General features: G+C 42.4%; 1 protein-coding gene across 1 annotated transcript in view; it reads right to left on the minus strand.

The window, feature by feature from the left end:
* Positions 1 to 3,191: 3,191 nt before the first annotated feature.
* Positions 3,192 to 18,051, minus strand: part of AATF (apoptosis antagonizing transcription factor) — a 252,007-nt gene continuing 237,147 nt past the window's right edge. The window contains exon 12 of the mRNA XM_082244714.1: positions 3,192 to 3,326. Coding sequence (XP_082100840.1) covers positions 3,263 to 3,326 — 64 coding nt within the window. The 3' untranslated portion in view covers positions 3,192 to 3,262. The remainder of the gene's footprint in view (positions 3,327 to 18,051) is intronic.

Here is an 18,051-nt window from a genome sequence, read left to right on the forward strand (position 1 = left end):
CAGAGGATCTGTCCCAAAGAGGGGATAGTGTGCCTGATGCAGTTTTTAAAAGGATCAGTGTTTTGGGGTCTGTCCTGAGTGAGCTTCAGAAATGTGATGACATGTGGCTTGAATCACCCCTTTGGAATAAACCGTTCCTTCAAAAACTTCAAGCATTGGAAAATGTATCATTAGAACTTCAGCAAACAAAGGAGCTGAGTAAGAAATGTGATGATTTCTCAGTTCAGGCTGAAAACCTAGTGGAGAAAACTAAGGCTGTTGGTGAAAACGTGAAGCAAATGAATAAGTGCCTTTCAGGGAGTGTTTCCAAAATGGAACTGGTGAAAGACGGGTGGCAGAAGTTTGATCGTGATCTTGAGATGCATTCCATGTGGAATTCAGATAGAGAAAAAGAACTAGGTGACCTTGAGCGGTCAAATAGTTCAGCAGAAAGTGCATTGAAGAAACCTGTAAAAGAATGTGTTGCAGTTCCATGCTTCTTCACTGATGCAGAGAGGAGGTCTATAATGGATACCACCCAGATCGCTGGGTTCAACTGTGTTGTTGCCTTTGACCCCTATGTTGGTGGAAGGAAAGTTGATGATGTTCTGGTTGGCTTCTTCTGTGAAGAGTTTGGCAAGAAATATAAACTCAATATCAAATCAAATAGTAGGCCTTTACTGCGACTCGCTCAGGAGGGCGAAAAGTTTAAGAAGTTGATGAGTGCAAATGCTTCAGATCTGCCTATGAATATGAAATGTTTGGTGAATGATATTGATATCTCTGGGAAAAGGAACAGGGGTCACTTTGAAGAAATGTGTGACAGCCTATTGTCTCAATTGGAAAATCCTCTGCACAGCATCTTAGAGCAAGCAAAGCTCAAGAAGGAAGATCATTCCCTTTTACAACAAAAAGTCAATGATTGTGTACAGCTGTATGGAGAGGCAACTCAAGTCACAGAGGGATGTCAAGAGTCCCTACTTGGAACAAAGCTTAGTGAAGCAAAGGTTCTCAAAGTTTTGTGGAAAACATTTATGGATTGCAGAGAGAGGCGTCTTAAGAATGTTGAAGACATTAAGACTAGCCCAATTGAGTTGCCTATGGATCACGGTCCTCCATGGTGGATTGGACAGACGGTTATGAGGGACAAGCTGTCTGACATTTATGAGAAAGCTGTCAATGAAGATGACAGAAACGAGAAGGAGCAAAATGATGCCAAAAATGCAGTTGAAGAATGTGTATATGAGATGAGAGACAAACTGTGTGGCATTTATGAGAAATCCGTCAATGAAGATGACAAAACAGTTTCATCCGGAAGCTTGAGGATAATAGGAGGCTTATCAGTGAGTCAGCAGTGCCTGACACATGCGTGCCTGGAAATATGTGTCCCAACCCTAGGGTTGAAACAAGAGGGGGGGGTATGTGACAGGAAGTCAGGTAAATCTGGGAATGTAGTCACAGGAAGGAGATACATTTCCACCTGATTTAGAAAGTTCATTGATACTATAGGGTGTTGGCTGAAGAGAGAGCCAGCAGGAAGTTGAAAACCATTCAGCTGTTCAGAATGAGGAGATCAAGGCCTCTATAATTTGTCCAGAGAAAATCTATTGAGTGCTGCCTCCTGTCGCCGTGTGGGCTGGGAGAGGAAGGCAGACAAACGGCTGCCTCCTGACCCCATGTGGGTAGAGGACAGTCCTGTGTGCCCCCTGAAAGCTGTGAGCATGGGGAAGACCTCCTGAAGCGGTGTGCGCTCAGGAGGGTAAAAACGAGTGAAGACGTCTCAAAGGTGAGAAGACGAAGTGTTTCTGTGTGAAAGAAAACAAAGGGACATGTTCAATGGACAATGTTTGTGCTGTGTGAAAAGCAAACAAATGGACATTTGAGTGTCTGCTGTAGGATCAGCAGTGTCGGCCCAACAGTAGGTTGGGAAGACTTCTTAGGTAGGTTCCAGCTGTGAGAAGGTAGACGCCCACAGCGGCCAGGATTTATTTTGTTTTATTTTATTTTGATGTTTTGCTGCATGCACTTGTTTGAAGAAATTGACCTAATAAACCAAACTATTGTTTTCAACCACTCCTCGGCTATCTCCCTGTGTGCCGACCCCCCCAAAGGGGTCACCCATACGCCTACCACCGAGCTAATCCCTTACAATATATATATATATATATTTTTTTTTTTTTTTACTGCCTTCTGAAAAACATCCAATAAAAATTTTTTTTTAAAAAATCGAATTCTTCATTAATTTAGGCCAATATGTATTCTGCTTCATATTTTTGGTAAAAAAAAAAAAAAATCCTAAGAAGTGTATATTGATTGGTTTGCACACAAATTATAGCGTCTACAAACTTTGGGTTAGACTTATTGACCTATTGTTTTAACTAGTAATGGCGGCCATTTTTAGCGGGACTGCAATACTGCGGTGGACAAATTTGACACTGACACTTTTTAGGGACCAGTGACATCAATACAGTGCTAAATAAAAAAATGCACCGTTACTGTATAAATGAGACTGGCTCGGAAGGGGCAATCAAGGGTCCCATCATGCCTCTGGGTGTCATGCTTGTGGTTGTCAGACTCTTGCTATGCCTCATGGGACTTGTAGTTCTGCAACATCTAAAGGGCCCCAGTGCATATCCCTGCACTAGAGGAAAAGAGATCTGTGTTTCAGCTTAGCTGAAACACAAGATCTCTCTTTAACTGCCTTACAGAACAGCGGTCTGCCTTGTTTACATAGGCAGACAGCCGTTCTGCCTTTCCTCCAAATTATTGGACCCGCTGATTGGCTCCTGCTATGTCCAATCACAGCGTGAACGGCGCTCCGGCGGCATGCACACGCCTCCTAGATCGTGTGCACAAAATCACGTACATGTGATCGCATGCTGCAGTATATATGTGGTGGGCGGTCCGGAACTGCTTAATGGGGGTAGGCTAGAAATAATTGAAATTCAATATGTAAATTAATATAGGGTTTTGAATTTTGACCTTAGATACACTTTAAAGCTTGTTGAGGATTCAATAGTAAAATGATCATGTATGTGTTTGCAGGTGTCAAGCTCCATATTTACTCCTGTTAGTACAAAAATTATATCATAAAATGTTTTTATTGTCTTAATTTCATTCAGAAGAGCAAGGACCACCATTTTATACAAAAATTGCCCAAGGATGAAATGGGTTCCTTATAAAAAGCATTTTTTCTTTGCAAGTATTTTAATGTGCAGACTATGAAACGGCATAGGGTGATTCCATCATAAAAAGAAATATGGCACGATGACTCCAACTGTAATTACAATGTCTTTTCATCTTCTAGATGTTTCATCCTTCCAAATAAGGACTGATAGAGTTCAGTTCTGTGGGAATATAAGAAAAACTGCCTTTAGTCATGTGAGGTATAAAAAGTTTACAAAAGATTGTCACTTTGTATCAAAGTCTCACAGAAAATTTAATAAAGCGTAGGAAACTAAACAGCCACATCATGTGCTCAAAGCTCCACCCCTGGAAGTGTTTAACAGAAGCAGCGGACACGGAGGAGGTGTATTAACTGTGGTATTTTGTGTACAGTAATCATATTTTCACCATTCACTTTTTTTTTCTTTCTTAATTCCTGCATTCCTATTTGCCAATATACCATTAGTGTACCTCTAGTTACACTCTGCAACTGCCCTGCCACTCCAGGCGATTGCTCCCTCCCATTGCTACAGTTACATGCTAATCCAATGCAGGCAATGTCAGCATTGTTCTCACTGAATACACAGCCAGGGTCTTCCTCATTTTGTACCTTACCTTTTTCATCCATAGATTGTTCATTTAGCAGAGTGTGCAGGAGCTGAGCAATCACATAACAGCCTATGTGGAGCAGAGCTGTAGTACTGAAAACAGGGGAAGTGTGTCCCTGAAAGTCTGTAAAATTCACCATATACTACAGCTGCACGATTCTGGATAAAACGAGAGTCACAATTTTTTTGCTTAGAATAAAGATCCCGATTCTTTGCGTAACATCATCTTTTACATTATACAAAGAAATTGGGCTAACTTTACTGTTTGTTTTTTAAGATTCATTAAAGTGTATTTTTTCCCCAAAAACTGTGTTTGAAAGACTTCTGCGCAAATACAGTGTGACATAAAAGATTGCAACTATCACCATTTTATTTTTGAGGGTCTCTGCTAAAAAAAAATAAAAATAATAATGTTTGGGGGTTCTAAGTAATTTTCTAGCAAAAAATATAGCTTTTAACATGTGAGCAACAAGTGTCAGAAAAAGGCCTAGTCTTTAAAAGGTTAAACTGCCCTTCCTTACAAACAGATGTTCATTCCTTTGATCTAAGGCTCCATTCACACCTGAATGTATCGTTTTCAGGTGTTTTTTTGGCATTTTCAGGCGTTTTTTTTTTTATGCTTTTCCAGGCATTTTTTGCAGGTGTTTGGAGGCAGGCATTGACATCTAACAAAAATGCCTGTAATCGGTCAAAAAAGAAGCTCATGTACTTTTTTGAGCTTCACGCGTTTTGCTTCAGGCAACAAAGAGCAACAGGGGCCATTGAAATGAATAGAATTTTGCTTGTTGGGCGTTTTGAGACTTCAGAGATGAGCGTTTTACGAGCTGAAAACACTCAGGTGTAAACAGGCCCTAAAAGAAAGAAATGATCCATTGTAAGAGTCCATTCACACTGCCGCGACTTGTGAGGCGACTTGTGTGCCCTCAAGTCGCTTGACATACTAAAAGCAATGTTAATCAATGAGTGCCGTCTTAATTGGCACTACTGAAGTCGCTCCGACTTCAGAAAAGGGTCCTGTACTACTTTGAGGCGATTTGTATCCGACCTGTACCATAGACTTCAATGGGAGTCGCCTCCTTATCTTATTTGAAGCGACTTGTGATCCGACTTTCCATTAAAATGGTCCTGAACCAGAAAAAAAGATCATTTTTCTTAGAATTTTTAGTAGCACAGGGATGGGTCTCCGCTCCACCTGGGCGTTTTTGTTGCAGGCGTTTATCGGGCATTTTTTGGGCGTCTTTGGAGGCAGGCATGACATCTGAACTCCTGTGTAGGGGTATATATATATATATACACACACACACACATATATGTATATATAGACATACACACATATAGGTGTGAAAGGAGCGGAACCCCATCCCTGTGCTAATGAAATTATTTGCAGGGATTGGGTTCCGCTCCTATCACACCTGTATGTGTGTGTGTATATATATATATATATATATATATATATATATATGTGTGTGTGTGTGTGTGTGTATAGATACCCCTATACAGAAGTTCAGATGTCATGCCTGCCTCCAAAGACGCCCAAAAAATGCCCAATAAATGCCTGCAACAAAAACGCCCAGGTGTGAAAGGAGCGGAGCCTCATCCCTGTGCTACTAAAAATTATAAGAAAAATTATCTGTTTTTTCTGGTTCTGGACTCCAGAACGAGAAAAAAAAGATAATTTTTCTTAGAATTTTTAGTAGCACAGGGATGGGGCTCCGCTCCTTTCACACCTGGGCATTTTTGTTGCAGGCGTTTATTGGGCTTTTTTTGGGCGTCTTTGGAGGCAGGCATAACATCTGAACTTCTGTATAGGGGTATATATACACACAAACACACACACACATATATGTATATATACACATACACACATATAGGTGTGAAAGGAGCGGAACCCCATCCCTGCGCTAATGAAATTATTTGCAGGGATAGGGTTCAGCTCCTATCACACGTGTATGTGTATATATATATATATATATATATATATATATATATATATATATATATATATGTGTGTGTGTGTGTGTGTGTGTGTGTGTATATATACCCCTATACAGAATTTCAGATGTCATGCTGGCCTCCAAAGACGCCTAAAAAATGCAGATAAACGCCTGCAACAAAAACGCCCAGGTGGAGCGGAGCCCCATTACTGCGCTACTAAAAATTCTAAGAAAAAAATGGATTTTTGTAAAATCTTACCGTAAAATCCTTTCTCTTAGCTCATTGACAGACGTAGTCCTCGGTGATACAGCACCTTCGGGTTATGTTGCCTCCACAGGAGCAGGACTAGACAGGAAATTAAAAAGCTCTGGCCACACCCTAGGGGCAGTCCCAGAGGGTATATCCTCTCTCTCTCTGCCTCAGCAAATCAGTTACGTGAAAAAGCAGTCTTTAGAGATTTTAACCCAACCCAACTCAAAAAACAGAGGGGCGGGGACTACGTCTGTCAATGAGCTAAGAGAAAAGGATTTTACGGTAAGATTTTACAAAAATCCATTTTTCTCTAGCGCTCATTGACAGACGTAGTCCTCGGTGATACAGCACCTTCGGGACGTCCCAGAGCAGTATCACAAATGAGGGGTGGGAAAATGAAAATCAAATCCCAATCTAGAAGGCCCAACCGGTGCCAACTAGAAGTTTACAATGCTCATCCTTAATGATGAGACTCAACAAAAAAGAGAAAAAATCTTTTTTTTTTCAAACAGAAAAAACCCTCGAGGTAGATCACCGGTCTCCTCAAATTGCGGCCTGCAAAACCTTGCGGCCAAATGAGGCATCCGCCGATGCCGTCACATCAATTTTATAGAATTTTGTAAAGGTATGTACCGACGACCAGGTGGCCGCCTTACATACCTGGACCACTGACGCCTGATGGCGAAAGGCCCAGGAAGTACTGAGCGCTCGAGTGGAGTGCGCCCTAACAGGGAACGGAGGACTCTGACCCTTAATAGAATAAGCCTGTACCACCGTTTGTCTAATCCATTTCGCAATGGTCGCGGCAGATGCAGGCAAACCCTTTCTGGGGCCATCCGTGATCACAAAAAGTGAATCCGTCTTACGGAATGATTCCGTAGCTTTCAGGTATACCCTGATTGCCCGAACCACATCTAAGGAATGCAACGCATGTTCCCGATGATGCTTGGGCTGAGGACACAAGAAAGGTAGTACAATATCTTCATTCAGATGAAAATCTGAAACCACCTTAGGAAGAAAAGGATGGCTTAGGATGAAGTACTACCTTATCCCTATGAATCACTAGGTATGGGGACTGGCATGATAATGCAGCCAGTTCTGACACCCTGCGAGCAGAAGTAATAGCCACCAAGAAGGCCACCTTCTGGGATAAAGTAAGCAAGGGAATCTCCCTGATGTTTTCAAAGGGAGGTTTCTGTAGAACCGACAAAACCAAATTAAGATCCCAGGGCGGTAAGGGCGTGCGGACTGGTGGAGCCAGGTGCCGCACCCCCTGGATGAAATTCCGCACCAAGGACTTGGTAGCTAAAGGCTTCTGAAAGAAGATTGCTAATGCTGAAACTTGACCCTTGATGGTGCTCAAGGCTAGCTTCTGCTCAACCCCTTGTTGCAAAAAGGCCAATATTCGAGTCACCGAATAGGTACGTGGAGGAAATCCTAAAGATTCGCACCACGCAATATAAGTCTTCCATGTGTGATAATAGACCTTGCTGGAAGTCGCTTTCCTTGCTTTAATAAGGGTAGGAATGACTGAAGCTGACAAACCTCTGTCCTTCAGTACTTGGGTCTCAATGGCCAAGCCATTAAAACCAGCGACTGTAAAGCATGATGGTAAATTGGTCCTTGAGACCACAGACACTCCCTGAGACGAAGTTCCCACGGAACGTCTGCGACTAGCATGTCCAAGTCGGCCAGGCCGGCTTGAGGAGGCCAGCCTAGAATTTCTAGGACCACTGGCGCTGATAGAATCTGAACCAGGCGTCCCTAGATGTATCTGGCCCCGACCATCCGAGAAAGTCTGGTCGTTTTCTGTTCCCACACATTTATCAGATACCTGATAGCTATCAGGAAGAGTGATCTTTTCTGGTTGAACCTCAGGGACCGAAGTCACCCGACTAGAGGCTACTTGGCCTATCTGGTCAACCAGATCCGATTCCTGTGAGGTATAGGGACTAATCTTAGGAAAAGGTAAAGGAAAAGATCTATTCAGGGAACGGTAACTACCGCTTCCTGTAGTACTTAAATGTTGGAAGGGAAGAATCGCACCGGTAGTAGTGGTTGATGCTCGATCTAATGTCCTGAATACCGGTGAAAACGTCCCCCCACCCTGAAACCGGGTGGGGGCGCACCTTCAGGCTGTGTACTCCTTTGCTTCGGGTTTGGCTGGGTTGGTCCTCTGCTTGTCCGACCAGCCCTTCTTGAATCCTCCTGGAGGAGTCTTGCCTTTCCCGCTTGTACCAGCCGGGCGCCCTTTATGGGCGGTAAAGAAAGGTCCTCGCTTGTTGCGAGGTCCCTTAGCTTTAGCAGCCTGTGGCAAAAAAGTGCTCTTGCCCCCAGTGGCATCCTTGATGATTTCATCTAGGTTGGCCCCAAATAGACGATTCCCCTGAAAAGGGAGATTTGTCAAGGTCTTTTTGGAACCTAGGTCAGCTGACCAGCATTTTAACCACAGCACACGTCTGAGGATGACCGATGACATAGATGCATGCCCTAATAAGGGAGTAGTGTCCAAGGCTGCGTCACAGATAAACTGTAGCCCTTGTATAATCTGTTCCATCAAATCAGATGTCTCCTGGGGAATATCTTTTCCCCTAAGGTCTTGGCGTACCATTCTCGCCCATTCCGTAAGTGTCTGGGAAACTAAACCAATAACAATTACTGGTCTAAATGCTGACCCTATCAGAGAGAAGATGGTGCGGGACTCTGCTTCCATCTTTTGATCCACCGGATCCTTAAAGGACGAAGTGTCCTCCACTGGGATAACCGTGGCTTTATTCAGCCTGGAAATAGGTGGATCCACCACTGGTGGTACCGTCCATTTCTTAATGATGGATTCCTCAAACGGATAGCGTCTAGCAATACGCTTGGAAATAGTAAAGGTACGTTTAGAATGCTCCCATTCTCCTTTAATCTGATTACCGAAACACTTGGGTACAGGAAAAACCTTCACCGTTTTGATGGGTTTATTAGTACCAAAAGGAATCTCTGTTTCAGTTGCCTCTGCCGGTAAAGCCTCAAGTTTTAAGGTTTCCTGCACTGCCACAACTAGTGCGTCCACCAATGCTTCTTCCTGAATTATAGCGGGAGAAGAAACGTCCTCCTCACTGTCTGAGGGGGCTTTACCTGAGACAACAGCCCTTGCAGAGGAACCTGCAACTGCAGTGACCATCTCTGAATCTGAGTCAGAGGTGTCAGATAGTATAGGGGTAGGCGGGGGTCGCTTCCTTGACCCCCGTCCCTGACAGGCCGCCTCCACCCGAGCCACCATAGACTCCAAAATTGCTGTAAATGACTCTACACTCTGTGCACCGGCGGGTCCCGTGGCCCCCTCGAGGGAAACAGGTGGGGGAATATGTGTGGCAGGGTCCATGATAATTCCAGTTACTTCCTGGATAATATAATTCAAAAATAAAAAACTTTTTTTTTTTTTTTTTCAGACCCCCAGCGCCACAAAAAGCCCCTTAGTGTTACCTGCTAGGGATCCCTATCGATCGAGAGAGAGAGAGATAAACCCCCAGGCTCACCACTTGATGCTCAGAGTTTAACTGCAACAGGTTACAGCGCTGTCTTGACAAACAGGAAGTCTTTTGGCTGGCTGCCCAGGAAGAAAGGAGGCGGCTCCGCCCCTCTGCACGCCTTCCGGCGCCTCCCCTAGCTCCACGAGGTGTTTGGATCACCTCAAACATGGCCGCCCCCATGCTGGAGACACGAGGCTACGCCAAAATGGCGGCTCGTGCGATCCAGCAAAAAAAAAAAAAGGCGGCCTGTACTGAATAGCGGTGTGCTGCAGAGCACACAACACTCTCTCTGCATGGGGATTTGGCGTGGTTGGCGGTACCGGCCCTGGCGGACCGCATGGCCATTCGGGAGGCCTGCTAATAGCTGGAGATCTGATTAGGAAGGCAGTCTACATGTCCGTGGCTTCTGACTGGTAGGTAGCTTATATTTATCACCGTAAGATTCCCAGAATGCCACTGATTACAATCTTTTTAACATGTATACAATTAGATTGTTAGCTCCCAAACCAAGCCTCCTGGCTTTTTGCACATAAAATCACACTCAAAATAGGAGGATCTGTGTCATTTATAGGATAGAGAGGGACTCTATCTTACCATACAGAGAGGGGCCCGCGTTCACCACAAGACCCGTCAGGGGAAAGGGGGAACATACTACTCACCATACCGGAACCAGGCGGGCACCAACTCCTGACAGTACCCCTCTCCACCGGGGCGGGAGGGCTGTCGACCGATATGGACGCCGTGACTCATGGTCTTTGGCGTTTCAGCGAGACGTTTAACTCGCGGGGTCAGTCCTTTAATGGGACTTTGTCGCGGCCGACCCAGCGCGGAGCTATGGCCTGCACGCGCTCGTAGGCTGAACAGGGGTGACCACCGGATCTCAACATCCAGCCCGTCGCCCAGTTCAGCTTTCTTGCTTGAAGATCTCACAGGAACACTGGAGAAAAAAAGCTGTCTAAAAAAAATCTTTTAAGAAAAAAATCTTGCCAGGACCTAAGATCCCAGCAAGGTATCTAGGTCCTTACTCCTAACTAGACAGAAAATAACTGATTTGCTGAGGCAGAGAGAGAGAGGATATACCCTCTGGGACTGCCCCTAGGGTGTGGCCAGAGCTTTTTAATTTCCTGTCTAGTCCTGCTCCTGTGGAGGCAACATAACCCGAAGGTGCTGTATCACCGAGGACTACGTCTGTCAATGAGCGCTAGAGAAATTATCTTTTTTTTTTTTCTGGTTCTGGACATGCTACAGAGCTGAAACTTCACAGATACACTTTTTAGACCCCCCCCCCCCAGACACTAAATCCAAAGAAATCTCTTTTTTTTTTCAATAATTTTTTCAATAATTGGCTCTCTATCAAAAACGACAATTTTTAAGAACTTTTTTGTGTGATTGAGCATGACTCAGAACCATCATATTCTGATTGGCCAAAAACAAAGTTGTACAAAGTCTTCTATCATACAAGTCACGCTGAAAGTCACGCTAACAAGTCGCCCCTTATGAGGTGACTTTCTGGTCGCGGCAGTGTGAATGGGGTCTAAAGCATTGTGTTTACAGTTATCTCCCAGCCTTAACAATGTTTATAAACATGCCGTTTTAAGATCGTGAGGGGGGGGGTAGCGATTTTTAAACGATTAATTTAAAAATGTATTAATCATGCAGCTCTACAATATACTATACAATCTGATTGCACAGTCTCCTTTAGATCTACCATCAACTATTTAGTGCAAAGGCACTGTCTGGTTGGATACAAAATGACTGGGTAGATAGGTGTGTCCTCCTATAACATAATTTTGGTAAATCTAAAGTAGATTGTAGAACTCGATTATATAGTGTATAAATGTTGCAAGCGCACCAAAAAGGTGGTAAAAATGCGCCACACTCCGATCTAAAGAGAAAGCTCTGGAGCTTCTTTGGGGCATTTGTCATGCGTAGGGCAGCCCATTCAAATGAATGGGATACCCTATGTGTGACAAGCGTAAAGGCTCCAAAACTCCCAAGAAAAATGTTCCCACTATGCAAAGATGTGAACGGGGACTTACAGCGGAGTGTCTCTACCCACTCCCTTCTATATACTTGTATAAAGATGGCCATACACTATCTGCTTATACAATCTCTGCACAATTTCCTTTAGATTTACCAAAACTATGGAATAGGAGGACCCACCTAAACAATCTATTCAATCTGAATCAAATAAGACAGGCCCTTGTACCGCATAGCTGATGGTAGATCTAGAGGGGACTGAACAATCAGATTGTAATGTGTATGGTCACTTAAAGCGGAGTTCCGGCCTATTTTTCAACTTTACTGATTCCTGGAGGGTTCGCTATGCTCATGAACAATTGGGCAGTTTCAATTTTTTTCGGGGGTCCCTTACCTTATTTTCAGGGCATTTTTAATTGTACTTCCTCCTTCTCCCCCCTCTGTGGCTGCGGCTGCCGACGTCACTTCCGCCTTTGCATTGCGTCCTGGGAGCTGTTTGTCATCACTCCCAGGAGGCAATGGGCAGTGAAGTGGGCGGCCAGCCGCTCCTCTCCTCTATGCTGATCACATAGTACAGCGCATGCGTGAGATTGCCAGGTGCATTCTGGGTAGCCAGAATGAATTGGAATCAGGAAAAAGGACACAGCAGATTACACTGCGGCTTCAGATGCCCACATCCAAGATGGCCGCGCTCAGACAGAGTTTTTAAAAGTAAGATTTTGACTAAACTCCAATACTGTACAACTTGTAAGTATGAGAATAGCAGTTCCGTAAAGGGCAATGGATTAGTATTATAGGGGTATTTTTAGTTAAACAATGTATTTGAGGCCGGAACTCCGCTTTAAGGGCAGGAATACGTGGAATGTGTGGGAACAAAACAAGAAGTGGTACAGTAATAAGATAGGTGTAGTCCAGAGCGATAATAAACTCCTATTCCATGATGCATAAGGCAGTGTATGATGGGATATGATCTACATAAAGTGATAGGAAGCAGAAAGCATTGTTTAACATTTTAAACAGAAATGTGAAGGCTGCCATGGACTAGGTAAGTAAGAGATAAGTTAGTATAAAATAGTGTAGCGCAGTCCATATATAAATAAACTCAATTGGTAATAAATAAATTAAAACCAAACAATTAATAAAAATGGCATTATGATGAATAAAGGAGAAAGTTCATATGGTGATATAAAAGATAAGATGATAAAAGAGACACAGTCCACTGGTGATCCGGTGAAAAAAATAGCAGCAAGTGTGACTTCTGTGCTTATAAAATTCCCATCACCTGGCACTATCTGCCTCTCACCTCCACAACTCGACCCCAGAGGGTCAAACAGCATGAACAATCACCACGATATTCAGCCAATGATAATCAAATGGAAAACAGGACCACAGCCTCCAGCATAAAACCGCCTAGAAATCGATTATGGCAGAGGATACAGCTTCCCAGATCGTGCTCAAACATAAGGAAAAAAAAGGAACAGATCTAGTGCTCTCTGTTGCGGTTTAAACGATTTATTGCTCAAATAAAAGTATTGCACTTACATTATATTGCACAAAAACGAGCATGTATTGCAGAGCCTGCAGCGTGCTGGATGGTGCCTGATTTCCGGGTTATTAGACAGCCTTCGGACCGTGTGACCAATCCCCCGTACGCGTTACGTCATGTGGGCGTAGACTTCTTCAGCGGGGATCAAGTCTACGCCCACATGACGTAACGCGTACGGGGGATGGGTCACACGGTCCGAAGGCTGTCTAATAACCCGGAAATCAGGCACCATCCAGCACGCTGCAGGCTCTGCAATACATGCTCGTTTTTGTGCAATATAATGTAAGTGCAATACTTTTATTTGAGCAATAAATCGTTTAAACCGCAACAGAGAGCACTAGATCTGTTCCTTTTTTTTCCTTATGTTTGAGCACGATCTGGGAAGCTGTATCCTCTGCCATAATCGATTTCTAGGCGGTTTTATGCTGGAGGCTGTGGTCCTGTTTTCCATTTGATTATCATTGGCTGAATATCGTGGTGATTGTTCATGCTGTTTGACCCTCTGGGGTCGAGTTGTGGAGGTGAGAGGCAGATAGTGCCAGGTGATGGGAATTTTATGAGCACAGAAGTCACACTTGCTGCTATTTTTTTCACCGGATCACCAGTGGACTGTGTCTCTTTTATCATCTTATCATCTTTTATATCACCATATGAACTTTCTCCTTTATTCATCATAATGCCATTTTTATTAATTGTTTGGTTTTAATTTATTTATTACCAATTGAGTTTATTTATATATGGACTGCGCTACACTATTTTATACTATATTACTGTGAAGGTGTTGGATTACCCTTTTAGTGTTAGCTGCTGGTCCTTGATAATTTATTCAGCGCTGAATCTTTTACAATAATTTTTTAAGTAAGAGATAAGCACAATGGTATGGCTTAGGCAGAAGAACCATTAGAAAAGGCTTCTATTGACTACAAAAAGGTGAACTTAGCCTTTAAAACTGGCCTGAGAACCACAGTGCTGCAAGCATCAAAATGCATTGCTGGAACAGAGGAGACATGTGCTTCATTCACCCTACTATTGAGGTGAGCTAATAAATTGCCAAAGAAAAGGTGTGTTCAAAGCAACAATGCTAAAAGTTCCAGGCCAACATGTCATAGGTCTTAATACAAACTGTATAAGAAAGAAAATGGGCTCAGAACAATAGGCTTGTGCTTGGCAAACATTACACTGTATCATATTAAAATAAGTTATGAATTTTGATGCAGTTTTTTTTTTTTTTTTTTTTTTAAACTGTGGCTGAGTGTGGCTAGTCTCCATCAGTGAATTGCCTATTGGGGAATACCTGATGTTTGAAAAATTGAAAACATTCAGCGTCTGCAAATGTTACAGGGATCCCAATTTCATGTTGTTGAAACTATAGTGTTATTGGGTGAACTCTAGTAAAAATGCTTTAATGAGGTGAATACGTTTGGCAATTATATTTGTAAAAGTAGTTTATCTGCTCACAGTTATTCAGTGGGGAAGTAGTTGCAAAATGGTATGAAAATCAATAACTTTGGGCCAAAGCATTGCTTAAACTAAGTTTTGACGGGTGGAATATGGGAGAAATGCCACATTCCGAAATATAGTGGGCAGTATTAAGGTGTATGTAAAGGCAACTTTTTTCATTTTGGATTGAATCTAAAAAAAGTTAGAGCCATTGTCAGGTTTTAATGGCTGTCCTTGTTCTGGGGAGATTTACCCTCTCTATCTCTACCATTGTCATCAAGACAGAAAGTGAGGGGAAATCCATATATTTTAGTTGTCTTTGGAGCAAGAGGTGAAAATCCTCCAATGGGACAACTCTTTAAAAGGATAAGTTAATTTTTTAGAAAAAAAATAATAAATGCAAATTTTTTTGCCTGTTAAAAAAGTGCAATGATTTATTGTGATTTTTCTCTTTTTTTTTTTTGGAGCTTGTAAAGCATTGCACCAGCGATCTGTCAGTGTATCTGTGTGCCCATAAGGGGAAGCAGATACAATCTGAAAGGAAGAGAAAATGAACTACAATGGCACTCCACTGTGGTAGTTCAGTAAAAAAACTACAAGCCAACAGCCGCAAAGGCTACTGAACTATGTAGTTTTCCATTCACTGGACACTGTGAATGAGTGATGTGGCTGTGCGGGTGGGGGAGAAGATCCCCGCCAGCTGTCAGAGCAGAAAATCAGGAGGTTGCAGGGGCCGGTCAGTTCATAACATGTTACACCCTAAATATGGGTGTAACATGTTACGAAAGGTGAACTTACAGTTGTGCTCATAAGTTTACATACCCTGGCAGAATTTATGATTTCTTGGCCATTTTTCAGAGAATATGAATGATAACACAAAACTTTTCTTTCACTCATGGTTAGTGTTTGGCTAAAGACATTTATTATTAGTCAACTGTGTTTACTCAGATGGTAAAGCTGCCCATTCTTCCTGGCAAAAAGCCTCCAGTTCCTGTAAATTCTTGGCCTGTCTTGCATGAACTGCACATTGAGGTCAGGAGACTGAGATGGCCACTCCAGAACCGTCACTTCATTCTGTTGTAGCCAATGACAGGTCGACTTGGCCTTGTGTTTAGGATCATTGTCATGTTGGAATGTCCAAGTACGTCCCGTGCGCAGCTTCAGGGATGATGAATGCAAATTTTCCTACAGTATTTTTTGACAACATACTGCATTCATCTTGCCATCAATTCTGACCAAATTTTCTGTGCCTTTGTAGCTCACAGATCCCCAAAACATCAGCGATCCACCTCCGTGTTTCACAGTAGGAATGGTGTACCTTTTATCATAGGCTTTGTTGACTCCTCTCCAAATGAAGCATTTATGGTTGTGGCCAAAAAGCTAAATTTTGGTCTCATCCCTCCAAATTACTGTGTCAAAAAGTTTAAGGCTAGTCTCTGTGCTGTTTGGCATATTGTAAGTGGGATAATTTGTGGCATTTGTGTAGTAATGGTCTTCTTCTGACGACTCGACCATGCAGCCCATCTTTCTTCAAGTGCCTCCTTATTGTGCATCCTGAAACAGCCACACCACATGTTTTCAGAGAGTCCTGTATTTCACCTAAAGTTATTTGTGGGATTTACTTTTGCATCTCGAACAATTTTCCTGGCAGTTGTGGCTGAAATTTTAGTTGATCTACCCGACCGTGGTTTGGTTTAGACAGAACCCCTCATTTTTCACTTCTTGATTAGAGTTTGAACACTGCTGATTGGCATTCTCAATTCCTTGGATATCTTTCTATATCCCATTCCTGTTTTATACAGCAATTACCTTTTCCCACAGATCCTTTGACCATTATTTTGCTTTCCCCATGACTTAGAATCCAGAAACGTCAGTGCAGCACTGGATGAAAGATGCAAGGGTCTGTCAGGAGTCCAGAAATTCATTGACCTTTTATACACATACACACTGATTACAAGCAAACAGATCACAGGCGAGGATGGTTACCTTTAATAGCCATTCAAACCCCTTTGTGTCAACCTGTGTGCATAATATCAGGCCAAAATCACCAGGGTATGTAAACTTTTGATCAGGGTCATTTGGGTAGATTCTGCTGTCATTATGATTTAAAAAGAGTAAACACAGTTGATTGATAATAAATGGCTTCAGCCAAACACTAACCATGAGTGAAAGAAAAGTTTTTTGTGTTATCATTCATATTCTCGGAAAAATGGCCAAAAAATAATAAATTCTGCCAGGATATGTAAACTTATGAGCAGAACTTTATCCTTTAAGATGGGAATTCTGTTCACTTTGCAGACATTTCCTCTCATTTCATGTTCTATCTCAAGGGCAGGAAATGCTTGAAAAATCTCTCAGGAAATGGGATACAAAAACAAAATAAACAAAAAAAAAACCTGATCACTACTCTATTTACTCCCTATATTAAAAAAAAACAAAAACATTTTGGCTTGACATAGACTTGAGATGCCTAATGGCCATATAAACATTTTCAGAATATCACTAACAAAATGTGCAAGTTTGAGGAAAAAAAACAGATAATCACAAAGTTCACTTCTAAAACTCACAAAGATGTACATTCTGTCTATGAATATCAGCTCCTATTCATCTTTAAATCCAGTCACATACAGATGTCACAAAGAAGGGCACTGAAAACATCCAATGAATCAGTCACACAAATAAATAACAGCCTAAAAAAGAAACACATGCAATGCTGTCTGTCACTATTTCAGCCAAGAGTTGGATCTGAAAATTGCTATACTGTATATGAATGTCAAAGTGCAAATATTTCAGATTTATAAAGCAGTCAGTGTTTGTGTTTTGACAGATCTATAGCATTTTCTGAAAAGTACCAGACACACCACTATCCTTTTCCGTCACTCTGTTGTCATGGAATGGTTAAAACTGAAGTACAATCAGAGGTCAGGGAATATGTCCTCCTATGTGGATCTTGCCTTCTCCATGCACTGCTATGCCAGTGTAATTTCTAGGTAGTAAGCACCACTTACTGTCCACAGCGGGGTTTACATGTCAGCAGCTGCCGCCGCATTGCTGAAACTGGTATTTTCACAGAGCATCATTTCACACACAGGTAGGCAATGCTGATGAACATGCCGTTTTTCTCATGTCAAGCCAGCCTGGAAAGTTGCCTGTGTTCAAACCAATAGAGCTCCTTTGGGGAACTGTTTGTGTGCGACATAAAATGCACTGTATGGGACTGCACACTGTAATAGCCAGAATCAACTGTGTTATGGATACAAAGGTACAGACGTTATATAACCTGCAGTTCTCTGGAGGTTTGATAACAGTAATGCTGCTTATATATAGTTCAATGAGAAGGTATTTGTCCTCATCCTGATTTCTGACTATATGTGGAATTTTGAAACAAATCTTCAACAAAAACCTTACAAAAATGTAACTGTGTACACAAGTAATAGTTTTTATTTAAATTATGCATTTTAATTAACTGAATAAGGAATTTCCCCACTACAGGTGGTAATATATAAAAGAGTAATTGTTCCCTACACTTTAAAGGAGAAGTACAGCCAAAGCTCATTTGGCTGTACTTATCCTGTGGATCACAGGAGTGCAGTTCGTTCTGCACTCCTGCGACCCGTTTTCAGCAGAC

Source organism: Pelophylax lessonae, assembly GCF_965119305.1.
Source record: "Pelophylax lessonae genome assembly, chromosome: 2".
Taxonomy (NCBI): Eukaryota; Metazoa; Chordata; class Amphibia; order Anura; family Ranidae; genus Pelophylax; species Pelophylax lessonae.